This window comes from Mesoplodon densirostris, chromosome 1 (genome assembly GCF_025265405.1).
Source record: "Mesoplodon densirostris isolate mMesDen1 chromosome 1, mMesDen1 primary haplotype, whole genome shotgun sequence".
Classification (NCBI taxonomy): Eukaryota; Metazoa; Chordata; class Mammalia; order Artiodactyla; family Ziphiidae; genus Mesoplodon; species Mesoplodon densirostris.
In genome coordinates, this window is record NC_082661.1 from 104,178,556 (window position 1) to 104,205,266 (window position 26,711).

A 26,711-nucleotide genomic window follows, 5' to 3' on the forward strand; every position below is an offset into this window, starting at 1 on the left:
ACACGTTTGGAATAGTAGGAATAAAACGAGAGGCTAACCGGGCAGCTATTTGTAACATGCCGTTTCAGAGTCTCAGGAAAAGACAGATCAATTCAGGACAAGCAGAGAAATCGAGTTGCATGTATCTTTCCTATCACACAAGGCAGCTCCTTCCGAGCCCTGGAAAGTATTTGCCAGTGAGCACCCTTTTGGGAAAGGCTGACATCCAACTCCCTGCATCCCTTGGGACCTTTATAGGGAGCGTCCCAATGAGAGTGGGAGGTCTCTAATTTTCTTTCTGGATACAGGGCCATTCCCTTTCCTTCCATCCCCAAACCAAAATGAGACTCGACCCCACTACAAAGGAATCCCAGAGACACACGAGATGTGATTCATTCCCGTCTTAAACCAGGTGCAAAAGAAAGAGCTAAAAGTACAGGCTACATGGGTTGCCTCTACCATCTGGCGTGGGTGGGCAGCTCTGGGAGGTGGGAGCGAGCCCCCAACTGTCTGCAGGTGTGGGAGGTGGTGAGACGCCAGCCCTGCTCCTTGGGCCAGCGTCTCCACACACACTGCCATCTGACAGCTCACATGCGCTTACCAAGGAAACAAAACGTCTGTCCCTGCAGCTGGACAGTCAGCTTCCTGGGAAATTTGGGGGAAGCGTTACTTTTTCCTCTTGAATTCATTTAAAACAGTCTAAAAACTGCGCCAGCTTCACTCCATTGAGAGGAAAGTCCCTGCTCTGTGCCAGCATCACGGGGCCTCACGCAGAGCCCCTCGAAGCCAGAACCCCGTTCTTCAGAGCAAGAGACAGAGCTGGCAGGGGAGCGGCTGCGGCTGGAATCCTGTCTGCCTCACAAAGAATCCTGGGTTCAACACTGCAACTGATTCAGGACCGTTCGAAAGACACCAAAAAGGTCCCCACAGCAGCTGGACCTTTAGCGGGTGCTGGGAGGTCCCCCGCACCCCACCTCCCAGCCTGTCCAACGCCCTCTGCTGGTCCTGCAGCATCTCTGCCCGACGGGATGTGGTTCTTCCTTCCCTTCCTTCTTCCCCTTCCTTCTTATTTCCCATTCCGTGTTTTTGCTTCCTTTCTTCTCTTTCTCATTCTTTTTTGAAGCCATTAAATTGGAACCGAGGAGAATTGGAACTAAGGTAGTCTAAGAAAATACTATTGGTCTCTAATGATGCAAAATGATGTAAAATAAGAGTGGTGGGTTCAGGGGTCAGGCAGCCCTGGTGTGACTTGGCCATCGATGGGTCACTTTGCGTCCCTGGCCTTAGTTTCCTTGTCTATAATAATACCTGCCTCAGGGCTGTGTTGAGATGAAACCCCAGCACACGCCATGCATTCAGTGGCAGCTATTTGACTGCTAATTCTAACCCTAACCCTTGTCCTCAACGCCAGGGTCCCACCCCCGCTGAGTCCCCAGGCCTGACCATCCTCACGCTGGAGGCTCATTTCCCAAAAACAGCAATGGGACTAGAGCACCAGAGAAGAGTGTTGCTAATTTAAAAAAACAAAGCAAAAAACGACAACTTTTGATGAGTTGGAAATAAAACGTTGAAAAGTAAATACATTAATTAAAAAGCATAACATTTTAAAACTCACTGAAAATATTATCTTAAGCTAATTAAATGGTCCAGGAACTCAACATCATCACCCGGAGTTTGTTTCTGGAAAGTCCGGCTATTAAAAGGATGGGTTCTTGGGCTTCCCTGGTGGAGCAGTGGTTGAGAGTCCGCCTGCCGATGCAGGGGACACGGGTTCGTGCCCCGGTCCGAGAGGATCCCACATGCCGTGGAGCGGCTGGGCCCGTGAGCCACGGCCTCTGAGCCTGCATGTCGGAGCCTGTGCTCCACAACGGGAGAGGCCACAACAGTGAGAGGCCCGCGTACCGCAAAAAAAAAAAAAGGATGGGTTCTCCTGAGGTGATTCTGAGGTGTGTGCCTCACTCCCTTGACAGATGAGGGGACGGTCAGTTTGCTGAGATGGGGGGGTGGTGGCTGCACGTGGGCTTTAAACACACACATGCACACTCACAGTCACTCATGCTCACACACACACATGCTCATACACATGTATGATGCACACATGCATGCCCCCCACCCCAATGCCCTTCTGCCCGGATATGGTCCAGCTCGATGGGGCAAATCTTGTAAAATTAAGACATCTCAAATCTATTGGAAATCAAATGCATCCCATCACATCCATTGTGTCCTTCGTTTATTATTTTTTTTTGGCCATGCCACGCGGCATGTGGGATCTTAGTTCTCCAACCAGGGATGGAACCCAAGACCCCTCCCATGGAAGCACGGAGTTTTAACCACTGAACCACCAGGGAATTCCCACATCAGTTATGTCCTTACAGTTGTCTAAGGAAAGCTGGTGGAGAGGACTACACAGCACCCATGAGCCCTCACTTCATTCATGGCCCATTTATAGTCAAGCAGGGACAGACTGTATTCATCTTCATCCCCACGATGTGGCTGAATGCGTGGCAGAGAGCAGGCGCTCTATAAAGTTTATTTCATAAAAGAATCAGTAAACCCACATTCTAGAATGTTAAGAGGGTTTGGGTCATTGTTCAGGGTTCAGTCAAAGAGGAATTCACTTGCCTTTGGATAGAAGAGGTGTTTCTATCCAGATTAAAAAAGAAACACAAAGATTGCCCCTGGTAAGAGTAAACCAGGACTTCCCTGGCAGTCTAGTGGTTAAGATTCCACACTTCCCCTGAAGGGGGCGCGGGTGCGATCCCTGGTCGGGGAACTAATATACCGCGTGCCGCGCGGCATGGCCAAAAAAGGGAAACCGATTCTCCACTGCACGATTTGGTTAAGGGCCTTACTGTCAGAAGTTCTTTGTCTTAGATCGGGCTCTGTCAGATGCTAGTGAGAAATTTCCTAATCTGATTTACTGCCTATTCCCCTCCCAGGGGCCGGCCCTCCGACCCTGTGTGTGTACCTGATGTATTAGCTAGCAGCTGATAAAAGGCCAAGTCAGTCAGTCCTTCCCGTGGACGCGGACAGCATGCACAGCCTCCTGGCTGCAGTATGGGCGCCATGATTGAAAGACACCGCTCTGTGCCTGCTCCTTCCTTCCTGTGCCTCAATTTCCCCACTGGTAACACAGGGAGCTAGTCTGGACCACCTCTGAGGGCCCTGGAGTCTACGCGTCCCTCCCTCTCTGATCCCTCGGGAAGATCTGTGCTCCCTGCTTCTCTGACTGAGAGGCAACGGTGAAAGGCATCGCCTTCTGGAAACCCAGGAGTTCCCATTCATCTTTTTCTTTCTTGGGAAGAGGAAGAAATACACAAAGCATAGGGCCTATTGCAGTCAAGGAGAAAATTATAAAGCACACAAAGCCTGCACAACTAGAGCACGGATTTGTCAGTAAGTCACAGAAAACACACTTTTATAGATTCCACCCAACAGCGTCCATCCAGTTGTCAACGAGGGACGTGGCTGTTTTTTGGGTGCATCTGGACAAGGACTTTAAGTATGGGGATTCCTCTTCCCATCTCTCTAGTGTCTTAATAACAATCCCCATCACGTGTACCGCATTCGACAGTTTAGAACATGATTCCACGTTCATTATCCCATCCGGCCTTCACAACCAGCCTGTGAAAGGGCCGAGTGGAGAGTTGGTCCTGTTTTGCAGATGAGGAAACAGAGGCTCAGGATGGTGAAGCAACAAGCCCCAAATCACCAGAAATTCTGGGACGAAACAGAGGTGAGACCTGGAGCCTTCTTCTCCCTGTGCACCTGTCCCCTGCAGGCTCAGGTGGAGCGGAGGTGGCTGGTCACCTCTGAGAGGGAAACTGGGGGGCGAGAGATGCCCTTGGAACCAAGCATCTCCAGCCCCTATTTGCTGATGCAAGAAATTCCTTTAACCAAAGGCTAAGTCATTTATTCTATCATCAGAAATTCTCAAAACACAGGACTTGGGCTTCCCTGGTGGCACAGTGGTTGAGAGTCCGCCTGCCAATGCAGGGGACACAGGTTCGTGCCCCGGTCCGGGAAGATCCCACATGCCGCGGAGGGGCTGGGCCCGTGAGCCATGGCCGCTGAGCCTGTGCGTCCGGAGCCTGTGCTCCGCAACAGGAGAGGCCACAACAGTGAGAGGCCCATGTACCGCAAAAACAAAAACAAAAAAAACACAGGACTTAAATTCTCATGGAGGAATAAATGACTGATTCTGGTTTGTTCTGTTTTACAAAGACCGGGCTGCCTCAGACTGTGGTCCAAGAACCTCCGTCCCTCATCATCTTGGCTAAAGTCAGTCTGGCTGCCTCTCTCAAAGTAGCATCCCTGAAGCCACACACCGAGACCAGCTCTTGGTTACAAATCCCCATCCCCAGCCCGGCCCACATGTGTTAGCCCCGGGTTTAGACACACAGAGGTGTCCTTAGTAGGACACACCCTTTGTTGTAATTTATGAAGGGGCCTCTCGGGAGCCTACCGGCAAATTTGCACCTAATGTTTAGACTGCGGGGCCTCCGAGGTACCCTCCCCATCATGTATCAGAACACAACAACAGGAAGCATTCAGAAGCAAAGGCACTGACAGGCATGCAGGGCAAACACAGCAGCAGAGGAATCCGACTGTATGTACCATGCTGCTTGTAGATGGGGGGTTTCCTATAGATGTTATCTTTGACGCCAGTGTCTGGGAAAGAAGAAAGAAAAAAAAAAAGGAGAGAACAGCAGGGTGAGCAAGCAAATTGTGAAGGTTTCCATTCTACCGCTTTTTTGTCAGCAGCAATCCGTCACCCAGATTTAGAGTCCCCAGCAAGGATCTGGCACCCACCCTGGAGACTGGCACCCAGGCCTCACACTGCACGTCAGCCTTGCTCAGCCCCGAGGCCACCCGCCGTGTGAAGGGGGCAGAGGGACAGAGGCGGCTGGACCGGGTGTCCAGAGACGACTGTGACCCGTTCAGTCCCTCTCTCCAGCCCATTCTCAGGAGGGCAGCCACGCCTCCCTGGTGTTTGTGGAGATTCGGGAGAAACTCAAACATGCGCCAGTTTGGGGATGCGCACACCCATTTGTGGACTTTTAAAGCATCTCGGAATTTAGGGGTGAGGGAGATGGGGAGGCTCGGGGACCACGCCACCCCCGAGAGGCACAGCAGCCCGCTCCCACCCCCCTGCCCTGACAGCTCAGGGGCGGACAGACGGGCTGCCTGGCGAGCGGCCGTGTGTCCTGGGCGCCTACCTGGGACGTGGAAGTGGCGAGGAGCCTGCTGGTAGGTGGAGGGGGGAGGCTTGCTGTCTGAGAGCACGGAGAGGCTGGAGGTGCTCCGGCCACTTTCACTGCCTCCAGACGGGAAAGCAAAGCCGGCAGACAGAAGGCGGGAAGGGAAAAGCAGAGGAGAGCATTTCAAGTATGAAAGTGAGCCCCTCTCTCCACTGCCTGGCAGAGCCACCCGAACCTGCTGCCCAGGGAGAGAGACCCTCACCAACACCTCCAGGTGGGCCCCACGGCTTGTTAATCCAACCTCGAGGGACCACCTTCGCTGGCCCTGTGGTGAGGGCACAGGTACGCCCAGGGCAGAGCCCATGCTGGTTCCCAGTTCCTGCCAAGTCTGGCCTGGCCGTCGGCAGAGCTCCCTCTCCTTGGGGCGGGCACAGCCCACTGCTGCTCTGCCGTGGCTGCCATTGGAATTCAGAAAATCACAAATTCACCAAAAGTAAGCATCCCCCCCACGCCCACGCCCTAAGTATCCTTGGGTAAAAAGACGCTGATTTCTTGGAGAATTCACAAATTAGCCATTCAGAATCGGGATTCAAGGGCTAGAATTCATCTACATCTGTCCTGAAAAGCCACTGAGTAAAATTCGATCAGCCACAGGAGAATAAGAAACCACTGGTATTCATCAGCTGCCATGTTCCCAAATAAAGCAATATTTTTGCCCAGGTAAATGGAAAGAGTCCTCTGATTCTGGCCCCGATTTTTATCCCGTCTGGATTGTCATTTCTGCTTTGCGAACAAGGTTGGATTATCAAGTCACAAATTTAGACAGCCGTGGTCACCCGCTGATCCTCCCTGCCCCCCACCACACCTACTGAGGAATGGGATGGAGCACAGGGGGCGACGGGCGTCGAACACGGCACGAAAGGCATACGGCTCCTTTTAGCGAGACACGCAAAGGCACAATGCATTTCCTCCCCTTTAGCCCCAGGAAACCCTTGTCGCGTATGTGACAGCTTGGCAAAAGGAAACGGACACCCCTGACTTGAAAATACCCCCGGTTGGGAGACGCAGGACCCCGAGGTGAAGTGGTGATGAGGCAGAGTGAGCGCTGGGCCCAACCTGGCGGTGGGCTAATGGGGGGAGACGCAGTAGACGGGCTCGTGGGGGACGCTCTTGCCTGGCGGAGGGGTGCGCTGAGGGCAAAGGAGGGCCCGCAGGTCGGGGTGGGCTCAGCAGACCACAGCCAGCGGCCTGAACCAGGCTGAGGCCACACGGGGGCTGCTGACTACAGCTTGAGCATCTTCCTGGGCATCTTCCACCAATTTCACCTCTCAGCATGGATGGAGCTTCAGGTAGATGACTGCTCCCCTCGTCGGGGTGTGAACCCTGCTTTTCTCTTAGCTGCCACCTTCCAGCACAGCACAGAGCCTTCTGGAGCCTCACGCCAGGCCAGACTCCTGCACCCGGGGAGACCACACCCACGGGCATGTAAAGAAAACCTCAGATCTGTTCTGCCGACTGTGGCTCATCCATCTCCAGGGGCAGCGGAGCATGGTGGAAGCAGGGGCTTTACATTCATCTGCTCGGACTCCAGAGCAGCCGAGGACGCTCACTTAAGGCGGCACCACTGTGCCGGGCACGTCTTGACACAGCTTCCAGTGGCCTGTTTCTCTCCACCCCTGCCCAGGTGGCTGGAGTCTCTAACATGTCACGGGACTCCTGACCGCCCCCCCGCCCCAGTCCCCAGGCCCACCGTGCAGTGTCTGACCTCACAGGCAAGACTCTGTGTGTGTGTGTGTGTGTGTGCGCACGCACATACTCACACACGTATCTGAGGAGGACCACGGCTTTCATCAGGGTCAGGAGGCACCATGCGGTGGCCACACTGGGCTTTCAGGTCCACCTTACACCTGCCATCCAGGGGCCTCTACACCAGTCAACGAACTCTTAAGACCTTGGACCTGACCCAGGATGCCTCTGCTTGCCTCCCCTTCTCCCCCATCCCCTTCTGGACTTCCTTTCCAATCCTTCCCACCTGTGCAGACCCTTCCTGGGTCAAGGCTCAAGTGCAAAGCCTTCCCAGAGAACATAGCCCAGCTGACTATTCCCTTCTCTGGACACACACCTGCCTGCCCATTCAATATGTTGCTAAATCAACATCAAATGCACCCTCACATAGACCCTACATGGGGCCTCTCGCAGCACTTTGCTCACGACAGCCCGGCGGCCACGCCACCACGACTGCCTTTTGCAGGGGCCTGTGTCCTGGTGAGGCCCGGCCCCAGGTGCTGCTCTGAGGGCCAGCTTCTCCCGTGGGCCTTGGGGGCAAAACCCCCAACCACTGATGTCACCGGGGATGGGGGAAAGCCAGAGGTCACCCAGCTGAGCAGCAACTTTGAAAAGGCACGGAGCCCCTCGGGCCGAGGTGCCTGGCTTCTCCTGGAGATGGGTCAGGACCGAGGTCGCTTCTGACCTCTGCCAGAGAGGGGCCCTCGGCATCCTCAGGGAGATGTGATGATGCCGGGAAGGGGACCTCTCAGAGCCGGGGAACCCCTGGCCGGTGAGCGGCCACCTCGCTTGTTTGTCCAAATTGATGCCTTGTTGTAAAGCAGTTCCGGGCAGCACGGAGCCTTCCTGCAGATCCCAAGTCATTCCTTCCATTATTTTACGTGCCACCGGCGCATTGCCACGCAGGTGTTGTCTAAACGCCTTACTTTATTTGGGTTTCACCCGTTTTCCCCTTTTGTATCTGAGGATCCATCCAGGACACCAGATGACACTGGTCCTCACGCGTCCTCAGGCTCCCCTGGGCTGTGACCATTTCTCAGACTCTCCTTGCGTTTCACAGCCTTGGCAGTTTTGAGAAGTGCTGGTCGGTGTTTCGTAGACTGTCCCTCGGCTGGGGTTCGTCGGATGCTTTTCTCATGATTGGACGGGGGTTACGGTTTGGGAGGAAGAGCACAGAGGGGACGCGCCCCCCTCCCATCACGTCAGGGGCACTGCCATCCACGTGGCCGACCACTGCAATTGACTTTGACCCCGCGGCCGAGGTCGTGCTGGACAGCATTCTCCCCGTCCAGCTCCTCCCACACCCCTACTCTGTGCTCTTTGGGAGGGGGCCACCGTGCACAGCCCACACCTGACACGGGGCGGGGGGCCCCTCCTGGAGGATGGAGGGTCCGCGTGAATTACTGGGGATTCTTCTGCTGGGAGTTTGTCTCTTCTCCCCCAGTTATTTATTTATCCAATCGTTCCTTTATATCGGTGTGGACGTGCAGACATTTGTACTTTGCTTTACGATCCAACACCACGTCCTTCATTCTGCTGCTCAGCTGTCCCAGCTCTGCCCTCGGGAGCTCCCTCACTTGCTCCTGTGGATCTTCTCAAGGTGACCAGAGGCGAGGCCAGCCCCCAGCCCCTTGCAGGGACCCAATGTGTCACCAAGACTTGGGTGGGTTTCCACCTGCCCCCGCTCACTGCCACGTGCCACCTGAGCCAGTCACGGCCACCAGGTGGAGGGCCCCAGAATGGGGGCGAGATGAAGAGGTGGCTATGGGCGCAGCTGGTGGGTGGGGGAGTGGCCTTGACCTGAGGTTCCACATCTGTAGCCCCTCCTCTCCCTCTCACACCCTGTGGGGGGCAGGCTCAGCAGTCACTTCCCGTCACTGCCCAGCAAGACAGTTTCGGCAGCATCACTTGCGCTTGTGCTCACCTGCGGTCTGCGGCCTCTGCTCCTTAACAGCTGAGAAGTCAGTCTTAAACCCGACATTGTCCTGGGAGATACACTGGGGACTGAAATTCACACTAAAGTGTAAACGGCTGTCACTGGCACCTACATTGCATGCAGGTCCTGGCAGGAGGGTGGCCCCGGGCACCAGGACATGGTGGGAAGGTGTGTCTGGGATGGTGGGGGTGGGAAGGAGGGGCATCTGGCCAGATCAGGGCAAGCACTGGCCTCTCCTTGGTGAGTCTTCCCACCACAGCGTCGTCCAGAGGGAAAATCTCCACCTAAGGAGCCAAAGAAGCTGAAGATGTTGCGAGGAGAGACCAGGGAAGGCTTTTCCGGAGAGCGTGGGTGGATGCCAGGTCCCGTGACCAGCTGAGAAGAAGGCAGGCAGCCCTTGGCACAGCTGGCTGCAGAGTGCCCAGAGGCTGGGATGTGTCAGAGCCCGTGGGCCTCAGTGAGAGGTGTTGGGGAGAAGTGGTGGCCCCACGGCCGGCAAGTGGACGCACCTGGTGAACGAGGGCCTGCCTCTGGGCTCTTCCCAGCGACCTGTCCCTGAGCCTTGGTCTCCCCAGGGGTGAGTCCTGGCAAAAGGCTGGGGCTCCTGAGGTCATAGACGGCCCTTGAAGTCAGTAGGGGGCAAAGCCGTGGGTGCCAGACTCCCCTGCATCCTGCACCAGAGAGGAGGGCAGGGGGCTTTGTCCAATTTCTGAACAAAGAGAACTGGGACCCCGAATAGCCAGAGCAACCTTGAGAAAGAAAAACAGAGCTGGAGGAATCAGGTTCCCCGACTTCAGACTATACTACAAAGCTACAGTAATCAAGACAGTATGGTACTGGCACAAAAACAGAAATATAGGTCAATGGAATAGGATAGAAAGCCCAGAGATAAACCCATGCACATATGGTCACCTTATTTTTGATAAAGGAGGCAAGAATATACAATGGAGAAAAGATAGCCTCTTCAATAAGTGGTGCTGGGAAAACTGGACAACTACATGTAAAAGAATGAAATTAGAACACTCCCTAACACCATACATAAAAATAAACTCAAAATGGATTAAAGACCTAAATGTAAGGCCAGACACTATAAAACTCTTAGAGGAAAACACAGACAGAAGACTCTATGACATAAATCACAGCAAGATCCTTTTTGACCCACCTCCTAGAGAAATGGAAATAAAAACAAAAATAAACAAATGGGACCTAATGAGACTTAAAAGCTTTTGCACATTAAAGGAAACCATAAACAAGACCAAAAGACAACCCTCAGAATGGGAGAAAATATTTGCAAATGAAGCGACTGACAAAGGATTAATCTTCAAAATTTATAAGCAGCTCAATATCAAAAAAACAAACAACCCAATCCAAAAATGGGCAGAAGACCTAAATAGACATTTCTCCAAAGAAGATATACAAATTGCCAACAAACACATGAAAGAATGCTCAACATCATTAATCATTAGAGAAATGCAAATCAAAACTACAATGAGATATCACCTCACACCAGTCAGAATGGCTATCATCAAAAAATCTACAAACAATAAATGTTGGAGAGGGTGTGGAGAAAAGGGAACCCTCTTGTACTGTTGGTGGGAATGTAAATTGATACAGCCACTATGGAGAACAGTATGGAGGTTCCTTAAAAAACTAAAAATAGAACTACCATACGACCCAGCAATCCCACTACTGGGCATATACCATGAGAAAACCATAATTCAAAAAGAGTCATGTACCACCAGGTTCACTGCAGCTCTATTTACAATAGCCAGGACATGGAAGCAACCTAAGTGTCCATCGACGACGAATGGATAAAGAAGATGTGGCACATGTATACAATGGAATATTACTCAGCCATAAAAAGAAACGAAATGAGTTATTTGTAGTGAGGTGGATGGACCTAGAGTCTGTCATACAGAGTGAAGTAAGTCGGAAAGAGAAAAACGAATACCATATGCTAACACATATATATGGAATCTAAAAAAAATAAATGGTTCTGAAGAACCTAGGGGCAGGACAGGAATAAAGACGCAGACGTAGAGAATGGACTTGAGGATACGGGGAGGGGGAAGGGTAAGCTGGGACAAAGTGAGAGAGTGGCATGGACATATATACACTACCAAATGTAAAATAGATAGCTAGTGGGAAGCAGCTGCATAGCACAAGGAGATCAGCTCCATGCTTTGTGCCCACCTAGAGGGGTGGGATAGGGAGGGTGGGAGGGAGGGAGATACAAGAGGGAAGAGATATGGGGATATATGTATACATATAGCTGATTCATTTTGTTATACAGCAGAAACTAACACACCATTGTAAAGCAATTATACACCAATAAAGATGTTAAAAAAAAACAAAAAACTGGGGGCCGAAGCAGCCAGGAGGGAACCGGGACAAAGCCCTGCCCACCGCGGGGCCAGGGCCCACCCGGAGCAGACCGCAGGCTGTGCCCCCCTGACCTCAGGGACACCATTAGAAGGGCTATGACATTTAGAAATGTGGTTTCTAAACCACATTTTGGTGGGCAGTGGGGTGGGGGCCTGCCTGCCCCGCCTGCCCCCAGCACAGGATGGAAGGAAGGGCCTCGTTGCTCCTACCTGAGGTGAGTGGGCTGCCCTTCCCTTGGCCTCCCTCCCTGGTCCTCTCTCATGTGGCTGAGGATGTGGTGTTGCAGGCTGGGGGCAGCGGCCCAGGGGGCCCGTCCTTGGCTGAGGTCCCATCCTGGCTTTTCCTCAGCCTGATGCAGTAAGAACTTGAGGTGGAGGCTCCGAAGGGACAGAGGAGGGGCCATCACCGGGTCTGCTCTGGCTCCTGCCCCAGCCTGGACGGATGTAGGCAAAGCCGCCCCCAGGCAGCCAGCCCAGCTCACAAGGGGCTGCCCGGGGCGCGAGGCCAGAGCAGCCAAGAGGGCAAGGGTCCTGCTGTCTGGCCTCGCCTCTGGGCCGCACCTCCCCCAGGGACCCCAAAGCAGGGCCACATCAGGCGGGAGGAAAGCCGTGTGCTCTTCTGACCTTCAAGCGAAGGAAGAAGAGGCATCTCTCCTTGGGTGACCTGCTGTGACTTGTCTAAATGTCAAATTCACTCCAGTTTGCAGTGAGTCTTCTGTCCACCTCTGGGTGAGGGCACACCCCGGCCACACGACACCCTTGTGCCACGTGGATGTGCAAGAGGCCCTGTGGGCTGCTCTCCTGCTCACAGGATTTTGGGCTTTGCTGCTTCTCAGAAGAGTCAGTACGTCCAGAAGAAGCCATGAGCTGTGGGGATAGGTCCATGAAGAGGAGAGGAAAGCACCCCGATGACCAGGGGTTCTCTTCTCAGTTAGGCTGATGGAGTCATGCAAACAGGTGATGATGACGCACATGAGAACCGGCCAAGTTCCAAGGAGCCCTGCCAGGTGACCATCCAATGATGAAATAATCCAGCTGAGCTGTCCTCCCTTGGTCCCTTGGGGACATTAGATTCTCTTGCAACTTTCACCACTCAGCAACTGTAAGGAACGGGGACCTTAACACGCGTCTGGGGGAATCAGCAAGAGATCATTGCTGCTCCGCTCGTGCCCTGGGAGTCTTTTCATGGTGTATTAATCAGCTAGGGCTGTGTAACAAAGGACCACAGCTGGTGGCTTACACAGCAGACATTCATTTCTCACAGCTGCGGAGGCTGGAAGTCCCAGATCAAGGTCTGGCAAGGCTTGGTTTTGGGTGAGGCCTCTCTTCTTGGCTGAAGACAACTGCTCTGTCCTCACGTGGCCTTTCCTCTGAGCACATGCAGAGAGATTGTCTGTTCCTCTTCATAAATGCCACCCACGCTATCAGATTAGGGCCCCGCCTGTATGACCTCATGTAACCCTAATAATCTCCTAAAGACCCCTTCTCCAAATGCAGTCACACTGGTGGTTGGGACTTCAACATATGAATTTGGGGGGACATAATTCAGTCCGTAATATATGGACTGAAAAGCAATTGGTCCTTTTCCTGGTGTGATTCACATACGCGTGCCCAGGCATGGGTGGGGAAGGCGGGTAGGTCTGCGCCCTGGGAGGAGTTACAGCCGTGCGGGGTGTGCCTCCCGCCCGGCCACCAGGAGCTGAGGTCGTGGACATCTCCACCCTCTGTGCCTTAGCATTTGCTCCCGATAAGCACAGCTAGCAGTCCCCGCACCTGCCGAGCTGACGTGGGAAAGAAAAGGAGATGACTTAGGGAAAGGCTCTGGGCACCAGCCCAAGGGTGGGCACTGGGTAGGTCCTAGACCCCTCTTCGTGCCTCGCCGCTTGCTCCCTGACACAAGTTACTTCCTGGGAACGTGTACACACTGACAGAGCTGGACACACAAGACACAAAGCGGGGAGCACGGGCGTGAGACATGGGCTTGGGGAAGCCATGCGGCGGACACAGGACAGCGAGACACAGATGCATGGCCGGCTCTGCACCACAGCCCGCAGCCCTGCGCGCCTTACCTCGGAAGTAGGGGATGTAATGATGTCTGAACACGGATGTAGGGCTTGGGTGTTGGGACAGGGACAGGCAGCTACTGGTACCAACACTCACAGTACCAGCTGCGGGCAACAGAGAGCAAGTCAGAGTCGGCCCTGCGCTCGTGGCCACAAAGCCACAAAATATTCCTAGGCCCCGCTCTGCTAGGAACATTTTTGCTTCCTCTCTCGAAGAATGCACATCTTTCTGAGGCACCTGAAGGGGGGCCTCTAAGTACACTTTGGGCCAGTCTGCTCTGGGTTCCGAGTGAGGAAGCCCTGCCCTCTGGGGTCAGGGTGGCAGCGCCCCCAGGCCTGCTGGGTGGGAGCTGCTGGCCCCTGAGCCCTGCCCACTGCCCCACTTAGGGGGCTCCTGGGGATCCAGGGCCCAGGTGGAGGGCAGCTGGCCAGACCAGGGAGTGATCTGTCACCTGACAGGTACCCTGGCCTCGCCCAGGAGAGATTCGGGTTGTAGCTCTGGGGTGACCACCTGACCAGGCGCAATCAACAAGGCCAGAAGACCCAAATATGGTGGGCAGGGGTCAGCAGAGGCTGACAGCCCTTCTCCTGGACTCGCCTGCTCGCCTGGTCACTCACTCACTCATTCATTCATTCATTCATTCACTCACTCACCCACTTTCCAAACATCTACTGAGCAGGATGTACCAGGCACATTGCAGGGAGTCCATGAAAATAACTTTGCAAATGAATGAGTTTTGATTTTTCCACAAGGGCTGCAAAAATCAGAGTTGAGTCCATGGAGGTGAGGATAGAGCCATGCAACAGTGGCCGAGGAGGAGATGCTTGGAAAAAATCCCTCAGGAAGCAGCCTCTGTGTGGAGTCCTTGTGGCTTGGGCACACTGAGGGCAACGCGGCTTTTTAAAAGGGAAAGGAATGGAATACATAGCTGGGCGCCAGGCAGGGGATGAGGTGGGATGGGGTAGAGGACCCTCCTCGGGCTTCTCCCCATTGGGAGGGGGCTGGCAGTGGCCCCTTGCAAATTTTCCCATGGGGACAGCTGTCTTTGGGGCCCCTAACCCAGCTACCGGTGAAGTGTCAATGCATATGCTGACTCTAGTTTTTGTTCGTTGATTTTGTCTTCATAGTGCAAACCTTCCCAGAACCACGCGAGCTTGGAGCTAAGTGACTTCTGGTCTCCTGCGCTTTGTGCTGTTTTACCTTCCTGACATCTCTTGCTACTGACACGTTAGCTGGATTCTACGTGCTCAGTGCTGCCTTGTGTGTTTCACAGGATGGCTCCTCTAACCAACAGGGTAACCAGCTGCCTCTGCACTTAACCTCCCTGCCCCGGCAGGAGAGGACCTTTTCATTCATTAAAAGGACGGGCTCTCCATCACTCACTGGCAATCCCACGCCCTGTCGGTCGTTTTTCCAGGTGCTAAAGTAAGAGACAGACTCATAAGAGGAAAAGCCACAAGCATAGCTTCACAGGGGTAAAAGAGGCCGCGGGGCGCATGTACCTGGACGGCTGTAGTGCTGGGGTGACCGCAAGGTCGGGGTGTAACGGCCGAGGCTGACTGACCCGGTGGAGCTCGGGCTGGAGGTCCGGCAGTGCTTGTAGAAGCGGTCATCCTGATCCCCCTGGGAGAAGACAGCCTGGTGAGCCCTGGAGCCAAGAGCACTGCCCACCCCTATCCACCCACCCCTCCGCCCTCCACTCGGTGTTTGCTCTCCTGACCCAAGAGGCTGACTCAACACGGCCCCAGGACGCAGTCCCCCCACCTGCCAGGGCACATCTGAAGAGCCAGATGGGGGGCTGGCCTTGGTGCTGACACTCCCCTCAGCCTGAGCATCGTCCTCGTGCCTGCCAGGTACTGGAGGGCAGGGTCCTGCCCATGCCTCCAGCAGCCCCTCCTTGTAGCTGGGGCTCCCACAGAGGAGATAGAGGCACCTGCATCCACCTATGTCTTTCAGCTCCCCTCTTGCCCCGTCCTTCCCAGCACCCAAGGCCCCTTGGAACACAGTTAGAACCACTGAGATTCTGTATTCCCCCCGGCCTTGATGGGGGCTCCCCAGGTACGGGCAGTAAGAAGAAGGCCCCCGCCCCGGCCCAGAAGCCCAGCTGAGTCAGACCCACAAGCACTGACAACGCAGACTCCATTCAAGCAGGATGGCCACTGTCTGGGGTGGTCAGGGCAGGTGACAGGTGGTGTGAGATGGCATGGCACTATGGCACGGGGGCAGAGCAGACCGCCCGCCTGCCACAGCTCGGCACGTTGGCCTGAGTCACGACACGGGCCAGCGTCCTGCCATGGGGTGGATGCTGCCACTTTGCCCCTCCAGGCTGGCACGGGATGAGTAATGGAAGAGTCTGGGTCTGGCGCTCACGGCTCCCACGCCCTTCCAAGCTGACCTCCCGCCTCCTAGGGCTTGCTCCTTAGCAGAACCCACAGAGCCACTGTCCTTAAAGCTTGCCTGTGTGCCCACCTGCACACTCCGCTCAGGCAGTCCTCATGCTGGGAGCACACCTGCCAGGCCCCACCCATGCTTCACCCCGAGCCCCTTCGGCCTGGCCCATCCCAGCCATGGGCACACTCTCTCCCCTGGGATGGCTACAGCACTGCAGTCTAGTCTCCATCCCCAGGCATCCTCTGCACAGCCCCGTTGGTCAGTTTACACCATACAGATGTCCTGTCTTCTCGCCTGCACTGTGCCCAGGGCTCATGGCCACACATGGGCGTGGCAGCTCGGCGCTAGTTGCCCACGTGCAGGCTTTGGCTGTCGCATTCCTGGACCTAAGGTCTGAGGCCCATGCAGACTGGAGTCTGATTGGTGGCTGTCTAGGTCGCGGATCAGTTTTGAGAAACAAGAAAAAAGAGCGGGCTGCTAATTCATGCTATTTGATAGAGAAATGCTTTCAACACATTTATCCTCGAGGACCCAAGATATTCCCATAAGTCCCACTTGGAGGCGCATGACATGGCCCAGGCTAACCCAGCCCCTGGACTTTTTCTCTAAAGAAAGCCGTGACCCAGACCTCAGGTCAGACACAGGTGTCCCAGGTGTCCGTATCGCAGGGCCGGCAGACACAAGGGAAGCATGCGGATGAGATATGATTATAAAAATAACCAACGCCGAGGAGGATGCCCCAGCCTCAGGGGGTCAAGGCCTGATGCCACACTCAGAGGCCACAGTCAAGGGCCTGGGAGACCCTCCAGGGGAGCCTCGGTTGGTTATCTTTACCATCCGGGCGGCAGCGCCATGAGCAAACGGGGTGGGCCAGGGGCGGTTACCTCAGGCGGCGTCGGCGAGAGCAGCCGAGGGGACTGTGGACACAACACAGAGTTACCCGTTAGACCCGGCGCCTGGTGGTCACTCGGGGAGGAGAGCACCCCGGCCCAGGCTCACCTGCACCACGGACCCTCCTCCACACGGGAGGGAACCCAGCACGAGACCCAACACACGTTCCAAAACCTCCTTTTGGAGACATACAGTCAATGGCACGCGAGGAAAAGGCCCCCAGGACACTGCTCTCTGCGGATGAGCCTGCACCTTGTCTCATCCTGGCCCGCCCCCGCCCTGCCTCTCCCCCACGAGGACCCATTTCCGAAGGCAAGACTGTTGGCTCCGGGCGTTGGGTGGCCACCCCCTGCGAGCCCATCACCCTCGGCTTTCTTCAGAGGAGAGAAAAGGGGCCCAGAGAAAGGAAGCGTGATTCGGAGCCTCGGGGCTTGGGGTGAGGACCAGTGTGTGGGGTAGGGGGTCATCGGGGCCCTGGGGAGCAGTGACCGGCCTCCCCAGCCAGGCACCTCCCGCTGGAGCAGGTGAGCACCGCCTGCCACCTACAGACGTGTTACCAGGACTTAGGGAGGGACCGCCTGGCAGAAGGGGCTCTGGAAACGGGGCTTCCAGGCAGGAAAGCTCACCTGTCTCCCCCTCTCCTGGACAGGTAGGAAGACGCTGTGGAGAGTTTCCGAGGAGGAGCCCTGGCGACTGGGGACGTTTTCTCGTACCATTAGAACGGCAAGGGGAAAGTGTTTTCTAATCTTCCCATTTCATCGAAGGGGAGACTGAGGCTCAGAAAGGCTGGCAGATCTCTGTGCTTCCAGCCCACTGCCCTTCCCTCTGCTAGCTTCCCACACTCGCATGAACTGCTGGAAGGCTGCAGTTCCAGAGAAGCAGGGGAAGCGGTCCGGTCCCGAGGCCAGTGTTCGTTCAGCTCAGCGCACTGACCCAGGTTCTGTGGCCCACTCCACTATTTACCCACAGAAGGGCTCCCACAGAGAACACCTCTGAGCAGCCTCCCAGCCAGGGCATGGCAGGGCCTGTGGAGGGCAGAGGCCTCGAGGTCCCATGAGATGGAGGAGGGACGGAACCCCAATACCTCGCTCTGGGCAATGGTCGCAGCCGGCACGGAGGCAGCAGTGACCAAGGTCAGCCACGAGGGCCCAAGCCCCAGCTCTGCCCCCGTGAGCAGCACGGTCCTGGGCCCAGCTCGTTCTCCCTCACCCTTGTCTTCTCATCTACATCCTGGGGTGGTCACTCCCAAAGTGCTGGGCCACAGGAAGTGGAGCGACGCCAAAGCCCAGTGTCAGCGCAGAGTGAGAGCGGGCCTGAGGAACGGGTGATGGCTGTGATATCAGCGACAAGGACTAGCCACTGCAGCATGACCGGTGAGTGTGCTGTGAACCTCTGGACCCCTGGGCTGTCCCCGCCCTGCCCTCACACCCTGCAGCTGTGCCAGCTGCTGGACCACAGCAGGTGTCTGCCAGGCTGGGCTTGCCTGCACGAACCTGGCGCCCCGGAGCCTCAGCTACACCTTGGGAGACTCAGAGTGGGGCCCCCATGCCGGGCCACCACACGTGACCGGCACACAGACACGGCCGACAGCTGGCAAAACACGCCTCCTCTCCATCCCAGGCACCCCCATGGCCCGGTCACACTGAAGTCTCAAAGAGGAAAAGCGACTTCATCAGCAAATTCCAGGTTAAATGGAGAGGAGCAGCCGTGATTAGGAAGGCCCAGCAAAGGACACTGCCCACGGGACATGGCGGAAGAAGTCGTCTGGGGTTCAAACAGGGGTCAAGCCAGCTCGGGGAGCTCACGGGACGGAGGAGCGGGCCAGGGCTGGGAGAGCTGGAGCGTGGCCTGGAGTGCTCTGGACAAAGGAACAGGATACATTCCCCGATGAAGAACATCAGCCCAACTTAAGAAAATAAAGAGACTCTCACTTTGCTCCTGTCACTTTCCTGATCGCCAGCGAGATTCCTGCTTTCTGCACCCACCGAGGGGGCCTATCCAGACCCTCTCCGTCAGTGTGTCTGCGAGGGGCAGTTAGGGGCCAGAGCACACTGGGAATTCTTTAAAGAGGAGGCGCAGGTTATCTGAGGGGGTAAAGTAGGCTGAAGCTGCCGGACGGCTGTGGGGACAGACGCCAAGGGGACTGGCTATGGGTGCCACGCCCTGCAGGCTGGCCCCGGGCCGGGCAGAGCCGTACCTCGCTGTAGCTCTGCCTGTCCCCCACCGAGTGGCTGATGAAGGGCGAGTAGGAGATCATGTCGGGGCGGTCGATGTTGTAGATGGCCTTGTTCTTAGGGAGAGCGGCCAGGTCTCTGTAGTCAAGGATCTCATCACCCAGCTTGGCCTGCGAGAGGAAGGAAAGAGCCGAGGGGGTGGTCAGACCCACAGCTGGAGGCGTGGTCGCTTGGCAGCCACAGGTACAGGTGGGTCTGGGTGAAACGTGGCTGAGGGGCAAAGGCATGAGGAGCCTCATGGCACACGGACCTGCGTCCCCGCAGACGGTGAGAATTCAGCCCGTGGTCTAAATACACACACAACCACACACACACACATCCATGCTTGCATACATCCATACACACATACGTGTAAACAAATACATGTGTGCGGGCACTGAAAACACACATATACACACATATATGCATGCATGCATACAAATACACACTTGGATGCATGCATACAAACACAAAGACCTGCACACACACAAATAACGTGCATGCGGGCACAGAAAACACACACATGTAGACATGCATACAAACGCACACATGGATGCATGCACACATACACATGCACGTAGTATACTTGTATGCATGTAATGCACATACACACGTGTGCATGCATAAAATACACACATACGTAAAAGATGTACATACATGCATTTAAACACATGCATGATGTGTGCATGCATGTATACACACATGCAAACACCCAACACGTACATGCAGACCCACACGCACAATATACGTATGCATGCGGATGTGTACATATGCACGCACACAGGGAACATGCCTGCCTACAACTGTGGAGGGGAGATACTGACACACCCACACCTCCACACACTCACTCGCACCCACACAACCTCACCCACCAAACTAGTACACACGTATACACCTCCCTACCCAGCCACTCACACACATACACTCAGGGCTTTGGAGCACTTTCAATACGCAGGAAACTGCCTGCGGTTTGCCGGCCAGCTGTGTGACCTCAGCAAGGTCACTGCAGAGGTGCTCACTTGTGGTGACGCACCTGGAGCCACCACATCTGCTTAGGTGAGGTCCACCTGGGTGCTCGCTCCCCTGTGATTGGGCCCGGCCTCCCCTGCACCGCCCGCTGGCCCCTCCTCCTGGCTCCGGGGGCTGCCTGGGGGCATGTGACTGACTGGACAGGCCTTGGAGCTGGGTGGCCACCTCAGCTTGGCTCTCACAGCAGGGCCGAGGTTCCCCCCCAAACACCGGTCTCAGTCCCCGTGTCCCTGCAGCACCCCTCCAGCGCCGGCGGAATGTTTACAGCCCACGAGCCCAGTGGAAGAGAGGATGTGAGTCCCCAGCCTGCTCCCAGCACGAGCCAGTTCCTGGTGCGGCGGATGCCCAGGCTCCCATCCCTCCTGGAGCTGACACACCAGTCACCTCCTTCCCCCGGGTCCCCTCTGAGGATTAATCTCAGCCTGGCATTGCCAGCCACAGGCAAAGCTGGCCACTCGGGCTATCCCCGCTGGCTCGGCTCAACCCCCAAACCCAGCAGGAACCCTCATCTCAACCCCGGCTTCCCTCGGTGACCCCAGCCAGGTCAGCGCTGCCCCTGCCCTCCTCTCTGCCCCTTCCCAGACCCAGGCGGCTCTGGTCAAGGCCCTCACTGCCCGCGTCCCTATCCAGTCACAGCCTCTGGGGGGCTGTCCTGCCAGCATTTCTTCTAACAAACACCACCAACAGCAGCGTGACACTACACCTTCCACCCTGGACAGCACTGGGCTGAGCCCACGAAGGGGGCACTCATAGGACCTCCTCTTCACAGAGGAAGAACCGGAGCCCAGAAAGGCTGGGTAACTTGCCCAGAGTCACACAGCCAGGGAGGAGACGCAGGCTGTCTGAGTCCAGAGCCATGCTCCCCTCCATGGCTCTCCTCTCTGCCAGGGCCACGTCGCTCAAACTCCAGCTGCACCCCATCGTCCTCCAGCTCACATCCTCCTGCAGCCCCTTCCGGGATGGGTGACACAGCCCTCACTGCAGTTTCCAAACTTGGTCCTGATGTTTCCAGCCCATTTATCATAAGGTATCTCCTCCTTGTTCCCCCAGTGTGCCAGGCTCAGCCTCCACCCTCCAGCTTTCCTTTATCCTCTGAAGTCCAGCAGCCCACCTCCTCCAGGAAGACTTCCCTGACCACCAACTCCAAGGCTCCTGTGAGTCGTTGGGTACGCTAGGGGCAATCCCTGCCATCTGGGACGTAGGCTGAGAGAGTGAACACCTGATGTCTCAGATCTCTGGCGATTCCCTTGGGAACCCTGGGCAACGTTCAGAAGACATGAGTTCAAACCCCGAGTCTGTCGTTTGTAACTGTGGTGCCGCCAGATCAGCATTTTTGAGCTGTTCCTCTCTGCCTTCCGGGGAAATCCGAACTCAGGCCCCTGGGGATCTGGCCCTTGTGTATCTGCTCATCCAAGCCTCTCACTCCCCCACCCATGCCCCTTGTCACGCTCAGTCCCTTACAGTTTCCAGAACATCCAGAGCCTGAGTGAAACAGAGCAGGACCCTATGGTGCTTCCACCCATGTCCTCTGCCTGCCTTTTGTCTGTAGAAAAACTTCAGCCAAAGAATAAGTTTAATCAGAGAAGGGAGAAGATGCAGAAACAAAGGAAAACACTCAAAGGAGACCAAATAATAATAGTTTAATCATTAAGCAAAGTCAAAGACCTTTAGTTCCTCCTTAAGGGCTACAGATAATATTCTGAGCCGTATCCTGGGAGCTGCCTTATAGATACTGAAACCTTTACCAGGTGGAAGAAGTTAACTACATGATGACCAGACTGTAGCCATGACATAAATGGCCACAACTCCAAGAATTGGCCTCAAGGAAGTGGGAACAAACTGACCCTGGAACTGAAGACTAACTGTACTTAAAACAGTCAAGATGATGCTGGTCAGACCACCGATGACCAATTTCAAGATGACTGTCAGAGCTGACTGTAGCTTCTGCATGTAGCCCCTTCCCTCCATCTATAAACGCTCTTGCCCAGTGATTGTCAGCGGGGCCAGTCAGCCTTTAGACAGGAGTCCGCCCTCCTCTACCTCGCCCTGGTTGCCGGCATCCAAAATAAAGCAAAGTTTCCTTTCCACCAGCCTTGCCTCTTTATTGGCTTTTGAGCGGCGAGCAGCCGGACCGCACTTTCGGTTACATGAGGGCTTGGTACATGCTGTTCCCTCCCTCCGAAATGCCCTTCCCAGGCCTCTTTGCCTGGCTCATCCTCTGGTCCGTCCAGATTCAGCATGCTTCCCCTCCACCACCTGAGGTGGATGTTTTTCTCCTGTGAGTAAAGGTGCTGATTTTGTTGGCGCACCTGTCTCCTTTTCTCCTAAGGCTGGTGGCTCCTGGGGGTTCAGGGCCCTGATTCACCATGGAGTCCCTCTCCCTAACTCCATGCTTGACATGGCACAGGGCCTCGGGGCAGGCACGCTGAATTGAGCTAAAATCGATTGCACATTTGCCAAAGCCAGCTGGGTTCTCTGGGTCTTTGTCTCCCCCTGAAAATGGGAATACCACCTGGGCCTTGTCCATCTGCTGGATTTCGTGACCATCAACAGAGCTCGATATAAAGGGCGATGCTGCCGTGGGGCTGCGAGAGGCCGGCATGCACAGGTCACTGTGGAGGCTGTGTCTGCCCACCCACCCCTGTCCTGCTATGATCACGGCACTCAGTGCCCGCTGGCTTTCTCAGTCCCAGGTGCACAGTCAGCAGCACCCGCCTTGCCCTGACAGCGGGGATCAGGGAGGCAGCCCGACGATGCCAACTGCCACCAACGCGACCCTGCTCAGAAAGAAGCCTGCCTGCCCCCTGCTGGCCGGCGAGGTGGCTGTGCTCTTGGCTCCTCAGCATTTGTCCTGCCCAGCGGGGCTCACAGATGCACTTCCTTGCATCCAAGTCCTGGGGCGGTTGCCATGACAATGGGCTATGTTGTCTAATTGGCGGAAGGCCACTGGAGCGTGTGTATGTACAAGTGTTTTCCCTTAGCTTTCTTCTCTCCTACACTGTATCCAGCATAACAAATAATAATAAGATATGACCATATATGTTATGGCTATAATATAATCCTACCGATGATATAATCTAAAGATGCTGCTTTTATGCTATGCCGACTCACTGCTTTATTGCCATGGTGAAGAAAGGTTACAAAACAATACAGCCAATGTGACCATGTGACCTCGTTTTGTTAAAAAAAAAATACATGCACACAGAGAAAAAGAGACCTAAAGGGCATACTTCAAAATATTAACAGTGGCTACTCTGGCTGGGAGGATCATAAATGGTATTCATTTTCACCTCTGCACCAATCACTATTTTGTTGCTAATAAATGTGGGTTACATTTGTAATAAAGAAAAAGGCAGTGAAAAGATTACTTTAAAAAACCCACAATTTATTGAGCGCCTACTGTGTGCATGTTTTATCCTAGATACTAAGGTGAGTGAGGCACGGCCCCTGCCCACCAGGAGCTCACAGCCCGTGTGGGAGACGGTAGCCACATCACATGATAAATTCCCTGCCATTCCTGCACACAGGGACATCGCGGGGAATTGATCTCTTCCTGATGGGCAGGAAGGGAGAGGGAGGGAGAGGAGGCTGCATTTGAGAACAACCATCCCACAGCAGGCGGGTCCCAGGCGGCTGGCATCCTTTTAAGCACGCTGAGCTAGTGCATGGATTGGGACCGCCGTCCTGAGGTCCTGAGTGTGCCCAGCGCTGAGCAGAGTTGGGTGCACAGTAGGGTGACAGGGGATACCAACAGGGAGACGGAAGGGAGAGCAGAGGGACTGAGCCTGAGATAAGAAGGGCATATGCTTGACCAGACTCTCGTCTCCTCAGTGAAGGAACTGCATGGATGTGCACTGCCAACTGGTGCTGAGACCAACCCTGACTTGGGAGGGATGGCCAGGGTGGGACGTTTCCTGGCTGGGCGCTGGCCATGGTGCTGGGAGTCCATGTGTTAGAAATGGATGCAGGTCCTTGGATGGTGGCTCCATGACTTAGAGGCTGTGACACAGACTAGCTTCTGCTCCTCTCTGAGCTGCATCTAACTGGGATGCTGAGAGGCAGAAGGAGACAGCAGAGTACGCTTCTTGGTCCCCAGGACTCACGGCACCTCTGGAGCGTCAAGCTAACAACTGGTGCTTCAGAGTCAGGAGACAGGATTAAATGAATTCGCCTGAGGTCTTCTATTTACTTATTTTTTTTAACTTTTAATTTTTAAAAAATATAGCATTGTGAGGGCTTCCCTGGTGACGCAGTGGTTGAGAGTCCGCCTGCTGATGCAGGGGACGCAGGTTCATGCCCCGGTCCGGGAAGATCCCACATGCCGCGGAGCGGCTGGGCCCGTGAGCCATGGCTGCTGAGCCTGCGTGTCCGGAGCCTGTGCTCCACAAGGGAGAGGCCACAACAGTGAGAGACCTGCGTACCGCAAAAAAAATATATATAGCAGTGTGTACACTTCAAGGCCTTCTGTTTAAAACTGGAATCCAGCACGCTTGTATTAGCTGAGCGAGAAGTCTATCTCTGCTGGGACGGTGCGACCAGCTGGAATCTACCTCGGCTGAAGGCACACCCAGCTGGTGGGCAACTTCTTTGCGCACCGTCATCCTTGGCAAGTTCGTGTTCCCCAAGGGCGGGGAGGCCATGTGACCCGATCAAGAGGCGTGGACTCGGCTGTGCTGAGAACTGCCAGGTGGAAGAAGGGACCCAGCAGGGCTGGTTTTCAGCACTGAGCAGCGGGGTTCCCTGGGAAGAACCCAAGCTCTGTGGTGGCAGAGACCTGGGTTCAAAGACAGCTCCACTGCTTACCGCTGCATGAACTTTAAAGTGACAGTGATCACAGAGCCCAGCGTCCCTGCTCACTGCACCGTTACATGGTCACTACCATACCTAAGCCTCTTACAAACACCAGTTTGTTCAAAAAATAATAGTTCATGTTTAATGAGCAGTTTACCAGCAGTAGCTGCAGTCTGGGGACACGACCATGCCTAGTCGCATGCCGAGTGCTTCACAAATACTATCTCATTTAAATAATAATAGTCATTATTATTATTATTCATGATGATGATGGTATTAGGGACTAAATCGTGTCCCCCCAAATTTCTATGTTGAACCACTAGCCCCCAGCACCACAGAAGTGACTACATTTGGTGATATGGGCCTTTAAAGTGGTGATTAAGGTAAAAAGGGGTCATTAGGGTGGGATCTGATCCAGGACACCCAGTGTCCTTCTGAGAAGAGGAGATTAGGACACAGATGTGCACAGAGGGATGACCACGTGAGGACACAGGGAGAAGACGGCCGTCTACATGTCCAGGAGAGAGGCCTCGGAGGGAACCAACCCTCCAGACACCTTGACTCAAGACTCCCAGCCTCCAGGACGGTGAGAAGATACATTTCTGTGGTTGAAGCCCCCCGGTCTACGGTACTTCACGGCGGCCCCGGCAAACGAGCACAGATGTTCTAACAGTAACCTCAGCGAGCGAGTGTTTCCTGTCCTCCCTCTGGGCTCAGGGCTGTGCCCGGGGCCTCCCACTCAGTACCTCAGTGGCCCTGGGCAGCAGGCACTGTGGGTCCCCAGGTACAGGTGAGCTCCCAGAGGCTCAGAGAGGCTAACATCTCGCCCAAGGGCACACAGCTGCCTGGTGACTTCATGCTGCCTTTCTGAGCCTCCGGGTTTGCATCTGCAAAGGGTCATCCTGCGATTTACCCTCCAGACTAGAACGCTTGTTATTATCACCCATCGGAATTAGGGTCAGGAATGGCCCTAGCCCAACTAGAATGAGAGTTTGGGGAGTGAAAAGCAGTGTTGAGAAGAGCGAATCCCATCTCCATCGTGTGAGAGAAAAATGAGGCCCTGGCCGGGTGGCGGTGGGGGGAAGAGAGAGGCGACTTGTCCCAAGTCACCAGCTGTCCTTCGGGTGTGCAGCTGGGCCAAGACACCCAGTCCAGGGCTTGCCCCCTTCCCCTCTCCCACCCTGCACAGGCTCTTTCCCAGACAATGAAGTTTGCCACTTAGACAAGTAAGCTAGCAAATAATTACAACCATCACCTTCCACTTCTAATCCCACGACCCAGAGGTAACCGTTATTAACTATTCGTTAAAATGTTCCCAATCATTTTTAGACTTGTATGTGCATGTACACACATACACACACAAATATCCATACCCATAATACACACGCACACACACACACGTGCACATATACACATATGCGTACACACACACACCTGTACATACATATGCACACAAATACATACACACATAAACGAAAATGGGATCACATAACATATATTACCCTTCACATGCTTCTTCTAAAAACACATTAGGAACTTTCCACAGCAACGGGCACAGATCTGCACCGTTATTTGGGACACGTGCCCGAGTGTTATTTACGCAGGTGAGTCCTGGCTGTGGGGATGCGGATGTGACTCACTGACACCTCTGTAACCACAGCTGTGAGCACACCTCTCTGCGCACCTGTCACCACATCACGGGGCGGCCGTGGTCACACAACACATCCACACTGGAGGCTCCGACCTGGCCTCACGGTCTGCACCAATCTCTCCCGTGGTCTCCGGGGGAGGGGTGCTGGCCCCAGCCCCCCGCTCCGAGGGCACACTCAGCAACGACCCCAGGCCCCGGGGCCCCTCCCCACTCTCCACAGAGAGAATCCAACTTACATATATCACGCGGCTTGGAGACCCTGAGGTGCTGGAAGCAGGGACGGAAATGATGCTCTCTGAAGAGGTTCTGGTTTCCTAGGAGAGGAGACAGGAGGAGGCTGAAGCACTGTCCACGCGGAGAACCTCTCAGAGGCAATTACACTCCAACAGAAATGCC

At 55.0% G+C, this 26,711-nt stretch overlaps 1 protein-coding gene across 1 annotated transcript in view; it reads right to left on the minus strand.

Moving 5' to 3' along the window:
• ABLIM2 (actin binding LIM protein family member 2) overlaps positions 1-26,711 on the minus strand; it is a 115,035-nt gene that overhangs the window by 36,757 nt on the left and 51,567 nt on the right. The window contains exons 12-17 of the mRNA XM_060096575.1: positions 26,552-26,629; positions 18,829-18,975; positions 14,852-14,972; positions 13,355-13,453; positions 5,199-5,300; positions 4,597-4,650 (exon numbers count right to left, since the gene is read on the minus strand). Of these exons, the coding sequence (XP_059952558.1) occupies positions 4,597-4,650; positions 5,199-5,300; positions 13,355-13,453; positions 14,852-14,972; positions 18,829-18,975; positions 26,552-26,629 (601 nt within the window). The remainder of the gene's footprint in view (positions 1-4,596; positions 4,651-5,198; positions 5,301-13,354; positions 13,454-14,851; positions 14,973-18,828; positions 18,976-26,551; positions 26,630-26,711) is intronic.